General features: G+C 42.2%; 1 protein-coding gene across 3 annotated transcripts; it reads right to left on the reverse strand.

Annotated features, from left to right (window-relative positions):
- Positions 1-336: 336 nt before the first annotated feature.
- s1pr2 (sphingosine-1-phosphate receptor 2) lies at positions 337-17,314 on the reverse strand. 3 transcript variants are annotated; one of them, XM_030789866.1, is made up of 3 exons: positions 16,958-17,314; positions 13,117-13,202; positions 337-3,515 (listed from the first exon to the last, which is right to left on the reverse strand). In XM_030789866.1, the coding sequence occupies exon 3, from the start codon at positions 3,320-3,322 to the stop codon at positions 2,255-2,257; it is 1,068 nt and encodes a 355-aa protein (XP_030645726.1). In that variant the 5' UTR covers positions 3,323-3,515; positions 13,117-13,202; positions 16,958-17,314; the 3' UTR covers positions 337-2,254. The 3 variants fall into 3 exon arrangements, with proteins under 3 accessions (XP_030645726.1, XP_030645725.1, XP_030645727.1); XM_030789865.1 differs by lacking the exon at positions 13,117-13,202; XM_030789867.1 differs by lacking the exons at positions 13,117-13,202; positions 16,958-17,314 and adding an exon at positions 5,277-5,290.
- Between the last annotated feature and the right edge of the window lie 4,247 nt (positions 17,315-21,561).

A 21,561-nucleotide genomic window follows, 5' to 3' on the forward strand; every position in this document is an offset into this window, starting at 1 on the left:
GTAATAGCTTGTGCAATGGTGGAGACGTGCTCTTTTCTATGCACAGCTTCAATTATGTGACCAATTTAGAGACACTTCTAAAGAACAGCACAGCTTTCTTCTCATAAATTTCATTTATTTATTAAAAAAAAGGAACAAACAAAATGGTATGTACCTATATTAGTGTTTAAAATTGTACCAAATTAACAAAGGTAGCTTGCTACACGACACACAATGCTATTGCACACAAGACATTCCATAAAAATACACATTTCATACATACACAATGTACACAGATACATACATACATACATACATACATACTGAATTATATATTTATAATAAAAAAAACATACATTGTTCCACAGGGTTAGGCAACATCTCACGTTGAATGGAAGTGATAGGTCTGTTTGCACAGGCTTAGACAATTCTCAAGAGGAAAAAAAGCAATACATAGGACAGGTTTTGGAGGAGCTGCCAAAGTGCTTTCTCATTCCAAAATGATTTTTCTTAGAGGAATACCAAACTGGGGCCAGTGGTTGATCTGAATGTGTCTGTGCTTAATCTCACCTACAATATGTGAGATTATTTAAACACAGAAATAATATCAGGAGTAGACAGGAACAGCAGGAATCATTATAGGAAAAGCATAACTTCCCATGGCTGAAGGAAGTTGGGAAGTTTTAGGTGACGGCAATTAACCTGAAACAAGACCCTGGAGCCCTGTGACCTCAGAAGCCGGATGTGTACTCTTTAGCGGTCCAACGGACTAGAGGAGAGGGCATGTTTTTTCTGACCCGATCCTAAGGCTTTCTGTGTTTCAAGGTTTGTATTCTATCCATTCGGATGTTTCTTTTTTTTCTTTTCTTTTCTTTTTTTTTTAAGACTTCACAGTGAGAGTTCTTGCTCCTGAAGCTGCATGTTCAAATGATAGCACAATACTCAACAAGGGAAGATCATAGTTAACTAATACTGCCAACCGACGAAGCTTTTGCTTCAAACACTTCATGCATACATTCAGCTCCATGCACCTGGATGGCACGAAACAAACCAACACGAAACAGAAAGTACGTCGCTGCTGCAGCCAGACTACAGCATTGTCATGACATCTTTTCAGTGGTTAATGGGCTTGTCACCTACTTAGGTATCACTCCCAGCTTATATAGGAAATGTACTTTCTGATTGTGCCTTCCTCTCAGGAAACATTTCTGTCTGAGGAATAACAGGGCAAGACAAGAAAGGAACGTAGAGCAAGAGCAGAGGCCACGAGAATCGCACACAGTGTGTGTTAATGGTGAAATTTTACATGAATATGCAATACACATTAATTTGTACTCAAGTTAGAACATCATGCAATACATCGAAGCAGAATACTTTTGTTTTTGTAGTAAAATCAAAGGGCAATATGTATATGTATATAAGTGGATATATATTAGCAAGGTCTTGTGAGCACTCAAGGTGGCTTGGCTTGTCTGGAGTGCAATGCTAATTATCATCTGTCACCCTGCTCCCATGTCTCTGTGAGCTCGAACGGCGATTGGCTCAAACCGAGAACACCTGTCGATGTGACTGTCGACAGACTGACACGCACGTTGGTATCATACAATCACACAATGCACACTAATTCACAAAGTGCAATATCTCAAGCTTTAGTTTTAAAACGTGTACATAATCTGTGGTTCTAGATTAGACCAACAGGTTATGGATGACAGCAACAAAAAAAAATCTTCGGAAGTTTAACGGTCACTGTTAAACAGCTGCAACAGCTTGGAAAAACTTGGTGGTGTATAACAATTCATTACAATCAGTTACATCTGGACTTCAATAACTTTGTTCATAGGTGAAAGTACAAATGAAACACTATGTTACTGTAATAAAATATGAACGGTGAACAACGTGCCATAAGCGAAGAGCACTAATTCATTTCATGAGTCCTTAAACAAAAGACTGTAAAAATGAAAAAAGCCATCAACCTTGAATCCAAGCTGAGACCACTGAACTAACTGTGATATAACGTTCTACATGCACAGATGGATTCACAGAACAATGACTGTATATTCAAACAGGTGTGACTGTTTCCACTAACAGTGAAAACCGTTGAGGTGCCGTAAAAAAACAAAACACTTAACAGTCTGTTGTGCTCCATGAGTACGTTTTGTGGTGGTCCCCAGGTGTGCGATTCCTCTCTGGTCTCTTCTGCGGGGCGCACGATCACGTCTGCTTCCTACCTCCCTCCCGAATGAACACATACATTCAACACAGAAGAGATCCGAAGTCAGACACAGGTGGTACAGTCCTGCATGATAGGTGTACTCTGGTGTTCATGTTTGTTGGTGCAGTGTTCCATGGAACTTGAACTCTTGAGAGGAACCATACATCGTTCAGAGGGCCGACCACTCTGAAGCAATCCCCAGCAGCAAAGCACACGCAAGAACTCCTTTCTCATGTCCTTACTGCGAAGTGTGTATATTAACGGGTTGAGCATAGAGTTGAGCGTTGCAACACCAAAGAAGATATTGGCCTTGCCGAGGATAGGGCATGATTTCATTGGGCAGGAGGTGTCCAAGAGAAGGATGGTGAAGGCTGGAAGCCAGCACACGATGAAGACACCCAGCACAATAGTGACCGTTTTCAGGAGGGCGTAGGCGGGAGAATTGGTGGCCTCTTGGTGGCTGGAACGAACAATTAGGTAGATTCGCACATAGAGAATAACAATGGACAGCAGGATGATGCTGAAGATGGTGACCACAAAAAGGATATAACGTCTGGAGTTAAGAGGCAGGACCGCAGAACACTCTTCCAAGTCGTTGATGCAGTTCCAACCAATGATGGGTAGGCCTCCAAGAAAAATGGAGGTCACCCAGCATGCTCCAATGAGGAGGAACATCCGGCAAGTTTTGTTAGAGCCGTACACCTTAACCTTGGTGATAGCGATATATCGTTCAATTGCAATGGCAAGCAAGCTAAAAACGGAGGCGGCCAACGCAATGAAAGCAGTTCCTTCTCTTATGAACCACTGCACAGGCACCAGTTCAAATGTCCTAGGTCCTGACAGGCAGATGTTTGCTATGTAGGCAGAACCGGCCAGCAGATCTGAAAACGCTAAGTTCCCAATGAAGAAAAACATGGCCGAGTGGAACTTCTTGTTACGGAACACGGCGATGAGAACCAGCAGGTTCTCCAGTATGATGATACTGCAGATGATAACAAACAGGATGCTGAGGGGGTTTAGCCCAGTGCCACTATGTCGGTCCTGCAATTGTGACCGGGTCATTGCCTTGGCATAGAGATAGTGGACCTCAATGAGGGACCGGTTGTAGTACTGGGAGTATTTACTCTTCATGGTGACAGAGCGGTAAAGCAGTGCAGCTTTTTGGTGAGTTGTCTTTCAAATGTCAGTCTGATTCAGTCTGTCTAGGTCAACGGTCATCATTTGACAGGGAAGACAGGTGAAGAGGGAAGCACAGGCTGAAAAGGTAGACCACACCAGCCCCAGAGTCACGTCTCAGTGGACCAGGACACCCCCTCTGGGTCACCTGTAAAACAGACACATGATAACATGGTTAGTGACAAGGCAGGAAATCACATTCACTTTCATCTGAACCTTCGGCTTATACTCACTGACTCTATGACATGGCTCTGTAAGACATTTCATACTGAACTTAAAGCTCTCTTTCTCTAGGCTGTAAGCACATGACCAAACACAATGTCAGGGATGATACGTGTTTACTCTCAGTCACAGTAGACTTCTGTGGATCAGACACATGTTGGGGGATCAAAAATAGCTCAAGTGGAGTTGTGGAATTTCCCTTGTGTGCAAATCTTCCTTGAGCTAACGCAGAACCACAGCAATGGCTGATCTTGTACTTTCACGATGTTTCACGAGTCTACATTGTACAGTTGTGCCCGCTTCACCAACCAACCCACACCATGACACCACATTCACTCACACTTACACACACGCACAGAAGTGGGGGAAGCAGTGATGGAAGGATTATGACTCATATTTAGATATATTGCTAGTTGAACACTCAAATAAGAAAAACAGAGAGGAAAGTAAGTCTGACTTGGGGAGTGTTACTTTGATGCTATTTCTTGTAAGAGTGAGTAAGAGATCCTAGTCATTAATGACAGACCGCTCTCCTGACAAGAACAGTCAACATGTGAAAAATCTCTGTCGGTATCTTGTTAATGTGTGCACTGAATTTCGGCAAAGAAGATAAGCCAAACTTTCAGTGTCAGCTCGGTAAATCTGTGTGGGTAAAAAAAACTGTCTTACACCTTTGCCTAGTTTTGCAGACATGACGCTAAAGCATGGCCACATGAAAGGAACATGTTGAAGATAAAGAATTACGAGGAAAAATGATCAAAATGTAAATCAGTGGGGTAAAGCACAGAGATGAGGTCCCATGCTAAAGGTCAACGGCTACAGGGCAACAGCTACAGGGCAACAGTTCTGAAGCTACAAGGCCCTAAACTACAGGACAACGGCTGTGAAGCTACGGTATCCCAAGTGACGGGGCAACAGCTTTGAACCTCCGGCGGTAACAGTACGCAGTAAGAAAACAGAAGTTATTCCTAGCAGCGTTGAGTAAGCTGACCACAAGATTTGAATACATACGTTGTAATTTGAATGACTACATTTGAAATCAGGAGAATATAAACATATGCAAATTGGGGAAAAATTAATATAATGAAAAAAAAAAAAAAGCACAGGCTTGGCCATCAGACTAAAAAATGAACACAACAATTTGGTATTGGCATACTATGTGAAGGATTAAATGAGTGTATACTCAGAAATTTGGCATCATTTTACATCACGGTTCAAAATTTAAAGTGGGTTAGAAGAAAAATCTTTAGGGGTTTTGATAGCACCCTCTTAATATTTCCTGACTGGCTTAAACATGCGTCAGTCACACCAAGAGGCCTCGTTAAACATGATTATGCCTCCTCTTTCCAGTACTGCTTTGCTGTTCAGCATTTCCAAGTGCGGTCAGCCACCCAACAACAGTAAAATCTGTCAAAAAAAAAAAAAAAAAAAACCTCTCATTGGTTGCAGCAAAACTAAGCCAAGGTCAAAGTGACTGCGAACACTGCGCAACCATGCACACTGGCATCTGCAGACAAAGGCAGGAATCTCAGACATCTGCATGACGCACACGCGGCCTTCGCTCACCGACACCAGAGCTAACACAATTAGCCTCGCACATACCGGTAAACCATCAAGGGCACACATAGGCTCTGAGACAAACAGACAGGCATTTAAATAAACATACCGAGACACATATCTCAGCCACCTTTTAATGCACTGAGAGGTGCAGCTGTAAGCAGTCACGTCTAACACACAGCTGCGTTTCACTTCTAAGAATAAGCAGCAACCCGTTTCCTTATGCAGGAACAAAGAACAATGGAGTCCTTCTTCACCTTAGCCTGAATACATTACTATAGGAGAGAGAGAGAGAGGGCGAGAGAGACAGAGAGGGAGAAAGAGAGAGGAGAGTGTGAATGCGTCACCATCACGAAGTTATGAAATTATAGTCACCAAATGCACCCAAAAGTCCATGATCATTCCCGTGACAAAAAGGCAAACTCTCTAGGGATTTTTGGTGGGCCATTTCCACGTGTATTAGCAGTTCTTGTTCACTAAACCATGTCGTGGCCAAGTTGTTCCACTACTACAACAACTGGAACTATCAAAACTGAGACCAACTGTGGTTAGAGCATGATTCATTTCTATGTCCTCTTTGGTTCCTGAATTTTAGTTCTCTGAAAATGGTTTGGCGAATTCATTTTTTTGGAGACGCACCTTTCTAGACGTTGTTTCGCTGTCTCTCAGGAGCCTTCATACTTCGAGGGGCCCCGAGTGTAATCTCAGAGACCTAACAAAATTTCATCAAAGGATTTTGACAGCATGCAAAACCTGACGGTCCGGTTTGCCAGCACCGCTGTCTCGACACAGCCCTACTTGACATCCCGCTAATTCCCTGGCCTGCCGCAGACAGAAGACGGAGTGGGGGGGGGTTTAGCACAAACACACTCCTTGCATATTTCCACTCCTACAGGACAAAGCATATTCAACGCTTTAGATAAACAGAATGACAAACGCGTCCATGCAAGGTTGCCCGTGTTCAGTTCAAGTGTTACAGCTGAATTCTTGTCAGTGGGTGCATGATAGTCTTGTAATGTTTGTAGCTTTTACAGTGTCTAGGCTGAGCTAAAATAAGGCCAGGAAGTGTCTGTTGGCAAAACCAACATCCTGTGCTGATTTCACTGTTGATCAAAGGTGTAAGAATGATGGTAGAGTAACGTGAGAAAGAAAATCATCTATAGCGGGAAATTAAGAGAAGCAAAAAATTTTAATGGCCCTCATGTCGTGGAAAATACAGGGGACAATTTGTAGCTTTGCAGTACGCTGTATCTTGCGATATTATGAGTTTGGTGCAGACTTGTGTTTTTAGGGTCTCACCACACAATGTGAATAACGGTGCATTGAATTAATCAGGTCCACGAGCACAAAAAAACAGCAACCTAATGCAGAGCTGTGGTCTTTTTGGATCTGGCCTGTTACACATCAAAGTACAATCTGTTCCCTCAACAATCTCCAACATATAATATGACAGTGTCCATTCAACGTGTTCGGTCCCAAAGTTTGGAAACCCGAACCGCAGACGCCGGTTGAGCCTACAGCTCCGCCCTCAGACCTGTGACTGACGGGTATACAAAAGCCCCAGGTGTTGTTTGCATTTCCCACCAACACCTGATAAGTCCCAATTAGCACTGTTCAGACTGTTGCTAGGCAACCGCTGGACCCAACCACGCACCTGTTCCTCGACGCGGGTCTTTAGCGCGACATCTCAGGGGCTCCTGAGAGACAGAGGAATTACCCAGACGTATGAACAAAAGAGCGTACGAACAATAAACCGACAGAAACCCCACAAGCAGGCTACTCAAACCACAACTTGTCTTCAGTCACTACTGATCCAACCCACGATATCTTTCAATCTGCCGGCGTGTGCCCTCGACTTACTGTGTAGCATCGCGGACAATAAAATGTACGATTTATTCTAATTTAAAACATTGATGCATTAATAAATCAATTACGGCTAAAACCCACACACTGAATCTTTTATCAGTGTTTATGTACTGTACTTATCTGGACTCTGTGTATTTACATTGTATGTCTACAGATATGACTCTTAATCAGGAACATTATATGATAAAGTGGTTTTTCTCTGCCCCCTCAGCCCCTGCCCTTCAATCAGATTACAGTCTCAGTGTGCGCTGGCATAACATTATCAAGCTCGTTTTCCTCTGTGCAGACTGCTGTCTCTCAGGCTATTAGAGCCCTGTGGCACTTAGTGATCTTTAGCTGCACTCCCTCATATCTGGGTTGGCACTGCTCCATTTCTACACTAATGGTATTATTAGCAGTCTCTCTGAGTGCTTGCTGCGCTGTCTGAAAGTCACTCTGCACATCATCAACATCCTTTGTTTCCCCCACCCCCACCTCCCTCCATTCCACCTTGTCCCCCCCCCCCCCCCCCAAAACCAAGCATCACTTGCCTTGACTGGAAACTCCCAGCTTACCATCTGTCATCTATGATTTTGATGTGGTGACTGTGTGAGGAGATAAAGGTATATGACATATAGCTTGTTCATCAAAATGAACACACAAACAGTTTGTATCTTATCATCTCTATGAAGCAAAGATAACTCTACTATCTCATCTTCACCGCACTTCAGGTTCACACACACACACACACAATGCATACATACATATATGTAATATATATAAAATGTATATATCTCTATGTACGTATATAGGCATACTCACTCACATATACACACGTACAGAGCACAGTTTTATTAACTGGCAGACAGATACAACCTATTGTTATGCCTCTCTCTTATGTATAGACGGGAGGAGGCAAAGGTGTGGGTTCTTCTGAGGTACGGGCAGGGAGTGTGAGGACAGGTGTAGGAATTTCCATATGGTGGCAAAATGGAAAACCATTATTCAACGTTATTCACCTCGGAAGGGGGCGAACCACAGAAACATCAAGGGCATTGACTATCCCCCGTAACCAAGTCAGAGCACAAAATGGAAATGAAGGTGGAAAGGAACTGAGGGAAAGGCCAGGTTGGAACTTAAATGTTTCCACATACATCAAAGAAACAAAATCCAGAGAGAGAGAGGAGACGAAAAATCCAGACATGAGAAACAAGAAAAGTTGAAACAACTGGGAGGAAATCCGCTGAGCCATTGCACGTACGCATGCATGAGTACACACTCCCACACACACAAGCACACACACGCACACACATGCACACACGCGCACACACGCGCACACACACACACTCTCACACACTCACACACACACACACACACACATGGCAAAAGGCCAGCAGCCATGTGCAGATTTCCTGTACTCCTACAGGTGTTTAGCTAGGCATACACAGGTTTGAACATGCTCAACACACACACACACACACACACACACACAGATGCAACATCCACCCTGTGCTCAACAGCCCGCCGAGACTACTGTGGAACTGTGCGCCTGCCCCCGCCCGTTTCACAGAGCCCCTGGCCTGCCTGCACACACACACACACACACACACACACACACACACACACACGCACACAAACACACTCGCGCGCACGGACTTTATTACAGTTGGAGATCGATCCGCCGTGTGGAAACCCATCTGTTCCTAGAACTAAAACACATCATGGAAGTGTATAGTTGCTGTGAGCACTGGGCCATGCAGGGCTCTTCAGAAACCTCTGTCCCAGAGCCAGAAGAGTACAATCTAAATAAGATTCATTTCATAGGGGAACAGGATTGCATAAAACGTAAAGTAAGGATTCCTTTGCAGAGCATGTAGCGAAACACGGTGCAAAATCAGTTCGCAAAGAGCCTTTCCAACAAACAAGCACTAGGTCAAAATATAAACAAACACACATGCAAACACAAATAGCAACGCTCATGCGTGCGCACGCACACACAAACACACACACGCAAAAATGCAGAAAGTGTTGCATACACACCTATCTGTGCACACCACAACAACCCTGATGGTCGCCCAATTTCAGATCAGTGTCTTTGAAATGCCAAACAAGAATAGTTCAGTAACGCGTGACAGAAAAGACAAGGAAGCCAGAAAGTTAAGCATATGCTTGCGGTCTTTGTGGACCCGGTGCAATGGAAAGCAAGCTAGAGGCATAAAAAAAAATTTTCTGAGATTTGTGCAGACTGCTGTATAGGAACCAAAAAAAAAGAGGAGCCGTGAGTCGAGAGACGTGAAAAAAAAGCTTGTTTTCTGTTAGAACCGGAAATAACCACATCCTAGGACATGATCATTTGTGAAATCCCTAGACTTTGATCTTGAAGAATTTCAGAGAATATATAATACACACACATATATATAAAAAAGCAGCACAGTACATTTGTAGCTTTGTATAAATTGCGAAAACCAAAACAGACACCGTAAGACTCCGTGAGCTTGAGACTCTATAAGATTCTGTGGATCATTTTTACTACAGACTTGAACATTTCTGACAGAAATGTCATCAGTCATTGTAATAATCCTCAATGCTCACACGCCATGCCGGATTAAAAAAAAAAAAAAAAAAAAAAAAAAAAATCAAGTTCAAGGGCAAAGCAAAGAACATCCCCCACACTACCCATTAAAACAGGTCTTCTTATCTCCTACACAATGTGTCTAATTAAGCATTTGTTAGAGAGTTTATGCAAAGCACTCTTCCACAGTAGAACTGTTACTGGCAGGGTTCCATCACTTTATTCCTGTGGTCACTATTCCGTTATGGTAGTTGAAATTTGTTTAAAAAAAATTGTTATTCTGGCTATTTCTCGAAGAGGAGAGGGGGTGGGGAAGTCTCTTCCTCCTTTTTTCTCCACATATCGGTCAAAGGAACTTGACACTTTTACCAGTGCACAGAGACTAAAGTTGACTCTCAAACACATGCCGACTACTGTTTTATTTTGTTTCTTCTTTTTTGTATATTTATGGTAGCAATTGACATGTTAGTGACAGAGGGAGTGTGAGAGGAGAGAGGAATAAAGAGAGGTATGGGAGGGGCCAACAGAGAACCGGAGATGCTGTAGCCCAAATGACTGATGGTCCCCATCTCTGGAAGGAGTTGTGGGGTTTTTTTTGGGGGGGCTCAAGATTATTCCTGTCAAATCCTGGGCACACCAATTCTAATTATCCATGTTTTTACACTGTTCCCACTCAATGTACTCTATCCTTTATTCTCTTTCATCATGTATTGTGACACACATGACCACATCCACCATCTCTCTAACACTTAAGACTCACCACAGAGAAAAAAAGTCTAAAGCCACAGAGAAGTGATTAAAAGCACATAACACAAGACAACTTTGGAACATTCTCGGTCAAACAGTTCCTCGCTGGTTTGTATCAAACCAGCATCAGATTGTGAAATGCCGTTATCTCGTTAAATGACGTTTTGTTTTATTTTTTTAATTCAAACCCCACAGTACGTTTTCTTTGGCGTTCTAAAATAAAACACAAACAAACGACACAGCAGCGACAAAGCTTCAGATTTATTCAGGTTACATTTGAATACGCACTCAAATTCAGAGAATATAAAACAACAAACGCATACACCCACTGACACAAACAGAAAGACAGACAGACAGACAGGCAGACACACACACACACATACTGCAGCACTCTCTACTGGACTGACTAGTCATTAGACAGAAGAACTGGTTGCCTGACGCCAGTTCTGACACTTGTATGTGAGTAAGTCACTGCTAGCTCTCTGCATCAAATGAAAAATCAGGCAGAAAGATCTTGGTTAAGCCACTATCTCTAAGCTTAGGTCAAGTTTCAACTCAATACAAACACTTTTCTCACACTTCTCTGCTCTGTTGTCAACACCCACATACAGGGATAGCTTTTGATGAATGGCTGTGAAGGAGGATCACATTGTCTTTGTCCAAGCTTGCTGCTCCTGTTCCATTCTATCATGGTAACAAAGACCACGCCCTTGCTCAAATTCTCCTGCTTTATCACGATATTACTGTGTGTGTGTATGTGTGTGTGTGTGTGTGTGTGTGTGTGTGTGTGTGTGTTTCATAATGGAACAAATGAGAACTGTACAATATCAAGCACAAATCAGGGCACTGCCCTGATGGTCATGTGATCCTCCTGCTCTCAATGATGTTTCTGGACGTGAAGAGAAAGAGACAGTCACAGGATAGAGAGATAAGGAGTGGATGATAGAAGGGGGAGAACACAAGAGAGGTGAGGGGTAGAAGTAAATTTAAAAAAAAAAAAGGGATGGAGAAAACAAAAGAAAAGAAAAAAAATAAAATCCACACGGACTCTAACATACACTGACAAACCAGCTGTGATTACCAGCAGACACAGATAAGACCCAACAATGCAGGAATACTGTCTTTCACCAGTGATAGACAATAAAGCGCAAACAGGACTGAAACACCTTGAAGCTTCAATGGAAGGAAAAAAAAGGTCAGCCAGGCTCCACAATGTTCTTTCTCATAGTTTAGAAATACATACATTCTTTATATTAAAAAAATCAATATACACAAATAGGAACCAAAGTCATGCCCTAAAAAAAAAAAAACGAAAAAAACAAAAACAAAACAGTGATGTCCCCATGGTTCCCAGACCTCTGTGACATACGAGAATGTCCAAAGCCCCAGAGAGAGGGGACAGACACTGTTCAGCCGTGCCAGAAGGCCTCTTTTATAGGAACCACACACATTGAGAGCGAGTCAGCGATAGCGACACGGCTCCCAGGAGGGAACTTAAAGAGTTTAGGGTCATTCTGGTCCTGTTTCCCACTCTTGTCAATGCCATCACAGAGATACTGATATACACAATGCATGAAGGACTTTAAGTTACATAGGTGTGGCCGCGTTTGTGGGTGTGTGTGTGTTTTCTTTCCCCCATTGAACCGGACTGGATCAAATTTGAGCAAACTAAATGCCATGACATTTGAGAGTAGAGGAAGTAGTAGAGAATACATTATGTTGCTTGTAAACAACATAAACACGGAAAATTTAACGAACTGCGTGTGTGTGTGTGTGTGTGTGTGTGTGTGTGTGCGCCCTCTAGTCTGCATGAGAATGTGAGCATGTGTCCTTACTTCTGCAAGTCTGAGCATGTTTGTTTGTGCCTTATCACTGTGCATACATCTTATCAGTGGCCCCTGTGTTTGTCATATGTCACTTCACAAAGCATTCACATCCTTCACTCACTCACTGACTCACTAACTCACTCACTCACTCACTCACTCACTCACTCACTCACTCAGGATTGCAGAACAGGATTCATAAGAACAGCTTCTACATCTAAAATACGGTCAAAATAAGCAAAAAGGGGAATAGGTATACTGAAAATGACTGTGCTGCTATGACTCAGGAGACTTCTCAGGAAGCATGTGTTAAACTTTTGAAACTTTTCTCTTCTTTCAGGAAGGAACCACAGAACAAGTCTATAGGTCTCTGTACTAGTATTCAGTAAGAGCGCGCGCTTGCGCGCACACACACACAAACACACACACAAACACACACACACACACACACACACACACACAAATCTGTCATTTTAATGCTAAGAGAGATGGTCCTAAGCAGGATTCGGCCTTCTTTGTCTTTCATGGACATTCATGAAGCTCCATTATCATACTGATGGCCTCTGATCTTTTCATATGGAGCTGCGTTTGAATGAACAGGTCAGACATAGCTCTGAAACTCCAGTTTGGAGTCCTGCTTAGTTGCTTGGTACTACTACTACAGAGAACAATATCTAGCCCTCTGACCACTCTCTCTCTCTCTCTCCCCCTACCTCAATAGGCTGAAAGCTGGCTTGGTGGGCTTTTTTTTTGTTTTCCAGCTGCGCAAACAAAGCTTGGCAGCATAACAATGATTTTTTTTTTTTCTGCAGAGAGAGAGGGGGGGGGGGTGTAGAAAAGAGAAGCGTGTGAACATCTTCATCTTACCTAATTTTGTGTGTTACTGTACACAGCTCTCTAATGCTCTGCATGATGTGTAAGAGCTGCAGAAAGCCCACTATGGTTTACAAAAAATACGAACACGCAAAAGAGATGACATGTACCCCTGTGTGCACTATAGCCCAGATCGACGTGACAAAACGAAGGTTTCTGAAGCGTCTCTCTCGCTCTCTCTCTGCCGCAAGGAAACCTGAAAACATCATCAGGTTACAAAATCAAATGCAAAGGTTTCTTTTTTTTTTCTTTTTCCTCTTCTGTCTTTTTTTTTTTTTTTTTTGTAAACGGTGCTACGTTTGCACTTCTGTTATCTCTTTTTATCAGTGATGTGAAAAATGAAAACCGTAAAAACGTTTAAAAATGTTTGTTGAGACAACTGCCCAAAATAAATCACATTTTAAGTTTGAGGAACAAGTTCTGTTTGTGATATTTGCACTGAAATGCAAGACCTCTGTATGTCTGCACAGATAGTTTACATCCCTGAGTGACAATTATATCACGATGCACAATGATAAATGAAAGAAAAGAACAGAGGAGGAATTTTTTACAGTGCCTTTTCGAGTCTTCCCATTTGCTCTTCATTTCAAAATGCTCTCTGTCCTAAAATGGCCAAAGTCCCCCACCCCCCAAACTGAATCTCTGTTCAGTAAATATTTATATAGTTCTCCTACAAGCAATGTGCAACATACCACAATCCAGAATGAGTTTTCAGATCTATGTGCACGCTTAAAAGTGTCTGTGTGTGTGTGTGTGTATGTGTCTGTATGAAAGAGACAGACAGAGAGAGAGAGAGAGAAACATTAATAGACAGTAGCACCAAATTTCTGGTCACCTCCCAGTTCTTGGCTCAGGAGCAGAACGCTACGCCAGGCCGGCTGTGAGTTGTGACTTGCTCTGTGGCAGCCTCTCGAACAGAAGGCGTTTATTTTGCTCCAGCTGCCACACCCAGAGAAAGTGTTTTTCAGCTGAGAGGCACCGGGAAATCAACTCTCACTGCTTAAAACCCCCATCGGCAGAAGCAACGCCAGCCCCTATTAATATCTTTTTAACAGCCACCAGTAAGCACAAATACAGTGTATGGCCCATATCGATCTGTCAGATTGGAAAATAACACCCTGATATGAACTGGTGGATTGATCTTGCTAGTTCCATGTACCCATGGCAAGTTTTTACAGATATTAATGTTTATTTATATACCCACACAATCTCAGAGTTCTCTTTTTCCAGGCAGCAGGGCTGAGCGGCAGCCATGTGGAATGGCTGTCTCCCCGAGAGAAAGCCCTATCTGGGTTTTACCATGAGAGCTGTCCCACCGTTTCCAAAACTCCCAGAAAGATGAGTCCTTGAGGGGACGCTCCGCCCACTATCCTTACGGCCCCAACCCTTGAATCTCATGTGACCGAAAACCCCCCCTAACCCCTGCCACCACCCCCCCTCCCCAAAAAAAAAAAGAAATCCCACACTTTCTGTTCCCACCGCTGGCTCCTTGGCTCATTTATTTATCCTTCCATTTACTTACACATCTGTTTATTTATTCGCTTGTTTACTTTTGCTTTGCTTCTCATGCAACTCTTCACGGCATTCTTTTCGCTACAGCATCCACTCTCCACGTTTCACTATTCAACACAAGAGCTGTGCTTATGAAGAAGGAACCTCACCCACCGACGATGGTATTCAAAAACTCAAAACACAGTTCATAGCCAGGTCAACACATGTGCTTGAGGTTCCCTACACCAAAGAGTAAAAACCCGCGTATTAGCTGAAGCCATGAAAGAGATATGGTATGTGTCAGAGTGTTGCAAAATGACGTATGCACCCAGACATTACAGAATTTGAGCTGAAACATCTGGTTTATAATTAAACACAGGTGAAAGATGAATCATCAGTGTCTGAGAGATGCATTGTGGGTACGTTCATTTTTTTTTTAAGCTGATACTGTGACTAAAAGCAGTTGACACGCGTGTGAGAGGGACTCCTGATGTGTCCGGCAGAATCAGCACGGACAGTTTTGTTCTGGCTTAATGAAGCATGCAGTCACATGGTATAAATGCAGACCACAGAGGCAGCCCCATATCAAGTTATGTCTTTTAACCAGTGAGCAGTTAGATGGGAAAGTCTTGTGTTTACAGGAGAACAAAAACACCTGTGTATGAGACCCACACCCCAAAACAAGGCACAGCTCTCCGAATTCGCTCGTCGACGGACCCTCCCGACAACCTCACTTAACACCTGTCATTCTTCTCCTCCTCCTTCATTCATTCACTCTTTCTTTTCTCTGGATGTTATCACATAGCAATGTTTACTGCTTTCAGTGGAGCGTTCCAGAGCACTATCGCGCATGTGCACGCTTTGTTTAAAAGCATTCGTGACTGCCAGACAGATAATTTAATCAAGGTCTCTCACAGAGGGAAACAATGACACACTGCTGCACTATATAAGGATAAAAATGACAGAAGAACACCTTGTGACAGTTTAATCATTCGTATTTCTCTGGCTTATGTCTGTTATGCACGATTCTTGTACAAAGAGATACTGGGAAGATTATCAGACCCAACCCACAAACCTTCTCTCTCTCTCTCTCTCTCACACACACACACACACACACACACACCCGCGCGCGCGCGCGCACGCACACACATGCACAGAATCACATAAATTACTGTGAAGTGCATTGAGGAGTGAGAGTCTATGTGTTCATGCTGTCACTTGTTTTGTTCTAAATATCCAAGGTGTTTTTGCTAAAGACTGTGCCCTGAGTATCGAAGGAATACATTTCATATGCTTTGTTGTATTTCATTCACACTTCATTCAAACCTTGGCAAAATGGCTATTTTAATTAATTGTAGCTGAAAATGGAACAGCCATATCAAAATTTACAAAAAGCACTGGCCTAAATCCACTGAACTAGACTACTTTTCCACACTACAGCCAAAAAAAATCCCCCACAGGGCGGTTAATTCTGAATCCAGATGGCAAGCAGTTACTCTGTATATACCAGAGAGGAGAGACTTTTTAAAAAGTTGTTACGTGTACATTACTTGGCATGTAAAAGCAAAAATCCAATATAGCTTGACATGATGAGGCAAACCACACGGTCAAACACTTTCTCCTTTTGCGCCCGCCGAGCAGATACTCCCGGAATTTTGTATAATAGAGGCTTTTGTCTCATTAATACATCCTTTAAGGACAATGCGACCCTTACAGTGACGGATGGGCACATCCCTACAACCCCGGAGCGGGAACACAGCGGGTCTCGCGGCCACCATGGGATGTAGTGAAGCACCCCTGCCAAGCCTAGTCTAAGCAGACTATGCCTTTGACAAATGACAAATCACAATACACGTTCTGTTGTCTAGTTATCCACAGGCACAGACTACGATGTTCAAGTTAATGTTTAACGTTGGCAAATGTTACACAGTAAACTGGTCCACAAATACGCACATACTCTTAATCTTTTCTTAAAACGAAGGCATGGCCCACTGTATGAAAGTAAATATATTGTACCCGGTGGAATAAGCACTCATCACGAGCGGCTGAGCGTTGACAAGACACTGGACGATTATCTTATCGCAGTGATTACTCTATGCGATAACCCCGTTGTTAATAGACACAACCCTGTTGATGTATGTTTTGTAGAGCAAACAAATGATTTTTTACCGTATGGGTCATCATCACTGGAGCAATTTAGGCTCTCGTAATATGGATATAACCGCGTAAAACATAGAAATTCACAGTAAACTGTGAAAAACACAATACATCTGACACCGAACACACGCGGATTTGTGTTGCTAAGATCGCGGCAACTAGGCTTATTTTATGACATTCGAATAACCCTGTTTCACAATATACGTGTCTGCTACTAGCTCGACTGTTTTAAAACACATGCCAGTGGTGTACTCGCGTATGATAAAGGTAATTGTAATAGCCTAAAACAGCATGGCTACTTACCCCATGTGCTTTGCGCGGACAGTGTCAAAACCCGTATTGCTGAAACGAAACTCCGTAAATCCAGAGGTTTTCTCGGGTGTTTTGCACTCGTAGTCTTGTGAGAGAAAGGAGCGCCGCACTGAGAGTGATCACAACTTTTGTAAGGCTATGTGTCCGTGTAGTCTAATCGCTGATTTGTCCATGGTTGAAACCGGTCTATGAAGTATCTCAGAGCGACTCCGTGGTACAGGCTCCTAATTAATCAGCGCAGAGATTAAGAAAAAAAAGAGATGTGGTTTGGTGTTTAGTCGCATTTTCTGATGAGTGAATTCTACAGCTCACTAGACAACAGCTCTACTACGAGCGATGGGCGATGACTTGAAGTGGTAGGCGCGCGCACGAGCACACACACACACACACACACACACACAGATACACGCGCACGCGCTCGCAGACACACACTCACACACTGACGTGCTAGGAAAATTCTTCGCAAAAAGCCTTTTCAAGGCAAAGAATTATAGATTAACTGAAAGGCACAATGTCTCATAACACAGTGTCCTGCAAAAAGTTTTAGGACTGAAATGCTGTTCTCATTTAGAGACTTTATCCTCTCTTTTCTCTTAGCGTAACAATGAAGTCCAGATGTTATATCGTTTTTGTTCCATCTCAGCACGTTCCTCCCCCGTCGTGCTCACTGTATGATTAGGAGTCCTGGGTGACTGGATTTTCTGTTTACTGGAGCAGAAAGCTGTGAAACACCTTGACACACATTGCGCATCAATCCCTTCTTCCTCATATGCTAATGGTTATCAGAAATACTCTGATGCAGTGTACCAGTATTGTAAAGACCAAATTAGATAAAAATTTAGAACAGATCATCGAGCGCTATGACTGCAATGATTGTTCTAGACAAAGTGAAACTGACAGAAAATTTATCTATCTGACAGAAAATTTGTTTGGTATGCAAACCCGAAACACACCGTTAAGTGATCTACTCTCAAAAGTGTACATCCACATAAATTGTGTTGAAAATCCATAAATACTGATCTGTGATTTAACTGACAGATAAGTGTCTCACTAGAATCAATTAAGATAACTTTTCTTTCTTTTTTCTTTTTTGGATAATAAACGTACTTGTTTCAAATGTTCATGTAGGCCTACCTGTCTTCCATATGATGTGCACTGACCTTGCACAGATTACAGTAATGAGGCTTTTTCTTTTAATATTCTTGTTTACAGAATCTTTTGAGGTCCCTCTGATACTTAATTCTGCACTTGACGGCCTCTGTTCTTAATTTAAAGCTCACATTTTTGATCAGGTTGAAGACGCAACTCACAACGCAGTATTTTTGTGGCCTGTTAAACATTTCCTGAACTGGGCATTTGACCAAAAAAATACTTTAGTATTTGCAGTAGCTTGTGATCCCTTTAGCTCTGCAGGAGTGCTATATGCCAGGACAGACAGATAGGACCATAGACCCCCAACCACCGTATGTTTCTGAAGGTACAAGGTTCTTCTCATCACAAGAGTCTTTCCTCTGATGCCAAAAACAACAACACTTGTGCATGTGCTCACAATTTTTAGCAAACACTACACACTTGGTGTTACACTTGACTGCAGTCGTAATACATTTTCTCATGGTAACCCAGCAACAAGCAACTCGCATCTTGTGGCCAATGTGAGTGTAACCGCAATGTTGTGTAAAGTTTTGTAGATCTCCAGTTGCGACTCTCCTGTGTTGAGATAAAACATATTTGTGGCCTGAGTCGGGCAGCTTTGCCTCTGTGCATAGCTCACCTGTTCCACATCTCCTCAGCATTTTAGGTTTATTTAAATGAATAAATAAATTTCTTATTTAAGTTTCTTGTTGTGTAACCAAACCCATGAGTTGTGGTGATCAACAAAGATTTGCCTTCTTTTTCGGGGAGTCTCTGTCTCCATGATGAAGGCTGGTAACTGGATTTTGCATACGTATTGACTAGTTTCATATGCACTAGAAAACAATAAGACTACTGTCTCCATTTCTCTGATAGGGGTTAACATGAAAAATGTCAGGCTTCAACTTAAAAATTGCTTTGCTCAGCATTTGTATTACTAGGATTGTTATGATCTAAAATGAAGTAGATCTCATTAACAGTATTACCTGTTACAGTTTTCTTTGTCTTTCGACTTAACTACAACATCATGTGGAAAAAACTATAGTCCTCTAATAGTGGTGAGACTGGAATTTAGTTGTACTGTCATCTTAGGTGGAATAGGTCGAATATCTCTTTTCTCTCTCTCTCTCTCTCTCTCTCTCTCTCTCTCTCTCTCTCTTTCATTCTTCCTCTCTCTCTGATTGACTCACTTGCTTTTTTATCCTCTTTGCATGTATATACATGAGTGTGTATGCATTGTGACTTTCGTTCTCTCTCATTCTTTCTTTCTTTCTTTCTTTCTTTCTTTCTTTCTTTCTTTCTTTCTTCACTTTAATCAGAGCATGCTCCGCCTTAGGTGTGTTCAAATTGGTCTGGGCATGTTTGTCATTAGGATTGGGTTATATCGTGTTCTCTAGGGTATTGTGGTTAATGAAACAAATACAGGAAGTAGAGTTGAGCACCTTTGTGAAAGTTATAGTAGTGGCAAAGGTCCGCTAATGAAAAGCAGACACCTCCAGAATGATGTTCACGCTGTTTTTATCATTCCTTCACTCCTCCGCTCAGAAAGGGATGAAATCAGCGGGCATCGAATAGTAAAATTGTTCCTCTCAAACCCACATATTGTCATTAGTTCAAAGAGAACATGGGAGGGAATTTTTTGTCAAAAACAGCTCACAAAGCCAAAATGTTGACTTCATTTGAGTCAGTGCGAAAAATCCCCCAGATCCAATGCCAGTTTTTTCACCCTTCCCAGGGGAACCTTAAAATGAAAAAAAAAAAAAAAAAAAAAAAAGGAATGTGTTGGTATCTCATCATAGTGGAAATATACAGATGAATTTTTTCCCCAGGTCTGAGAAAAAAAAAAAAACCCTTTCCCTACATTGATCCTAAACTTATGCTTTCCAATGAACTGTGTGTGTGGATTCAGGGGCTCTGTTAGCCTGCAGAATGACAGAAAATGTAGCGTACTTTAAGGGCCACACTGAAAAATTCCAAACCCCGCATTTCTCTCAACTTTGGGGAGGGGTCAAGGACCCTGACCTCACTTCCTGTTGAAGCTGCTCACAGGCATAGTATTGTCTGTGAGAATGTGACAGGGCTCCTGGGACACCCCCACATCTGGCAGCTGTTTTGACCAACCCTCCTCCTCGCAAGTTAACCAGTGGGGGTGCAGGAAACTCCTTCAAAAAAAAAAAATTCTTTATTATATCTCTCATTACTGAGAGTACCTTAAACACACGGCCTACTGTTTTTCAGTTTCTATTATGGTATAATTTCCTCAGCTTCATGTTCCTCATTGAGTTTCTCCTTTTTTTTCTGGCTTTTCACTGCTGCCAGCCTCTCCTGTCTGGTATCTGGTATACAGTCTGATGGCTGTTACCATACATTGGAAATACAGAATCAACAACAACAAAACTCTCCCGCTCACTTGTTTCTCGAAATATAGGATGTCATTTGCAATCTATGTCTGCTATGAGTCTCTCTTGGGTTTATCAATGTATAAACATATCAACCTGCCATTTTTAGGCTCTAATTTTATTCCCATCTTAAAATCTCTAACCATGTGCAGGCCATTTGCTTTGGTGTTTGTTACGGAGATTATTTTAGTGCTGAGCAAACTCCAAGTGACTTTTCTGAATATTCTCAAAGCTTTAGGCTCTAAGACAAACTTTGAGAAATCAAAGGGGCAAAACCAACCTACTTTTAGAATGTGGCCCAGGCTGTGGAAGTCATTACCACAGCAAGCAAAAGGTTTCCGCCTGCTCTATTTCAATATGAAAAGACCACTTTTTCCCCTGTTTCAAATTTTCTCATATGCTATATTTGAAGTAAGCTGAGTCATTTAAAACTGAAAACATCACAGTACCTTGAAAAAGCCTCGTCTTCATAGGTAAAAACAACAAAAAAAAAGCAACAGCACTAAGGTACAAGGTCCACTCTTCCCTGCTGAAACAGAGACGTTTGCAGAGAGAAGTCTGATGCTATATTTGTTTTAAAGATTGTGTGGGTGTATCTGTAACTTCTCGTTCAGTTTTCAAACCTGCGCATGCACCAGGAAAGCTTTGAAAGTGAACTTTGCTTGAGTAGATTTGTTCAGGGCAATAACGTAAAGAAAGAAATTCAAATAAAGAGTTGGATGAAAAAAAAAAAATTCTTTATGTCCTCTCATTAACAATGGAACCTGCCCCCCCCCCCCCCAAAAACCTAATTAAAGTTGGGCAGAGCTCCCCACTAAATGAATGCAAATTACTCTTATCAATTAACAAAAATGACATGTACTTTTCCAGATGAGTATCGGTTTTATGGCTACTTCCGTATCTACTAGTTGGTACTAGATGTTACTTTCATGAACACAGATTGGCCTCTTTGTGGTTTGTACTACACTTTTGTAGGCTTCACTGTGATTTGCGTGAGTACACACCCATTATTTAATGTATGCTGCCCGTTTGAAAAAAATGACACTTCTGAGTGAGAGAACAAGG

Source organism: Chanos chanos, chromosome 13 (genome assembly GCF_902362185.1).
Source record: "Chanos chanos chromosome 13, fChaCha1.1, whole genome shotgun sequence".
NCBI classification, from domain to species: Eukaryota; Metazoa; Chordata; class Actinopteri; order Gonorynchiformes; family Chanidae; genus Chanos; species Chanos chanos.

Coding starts and splice junctions, on each gene's coding strand:
- s1pr2 (XM_030789865.1), bottom strand. CDS start 3,322: ATGAAGAGTAAATACTCCCAGTACTACAACCGGTCCCTCATTGAGGTC.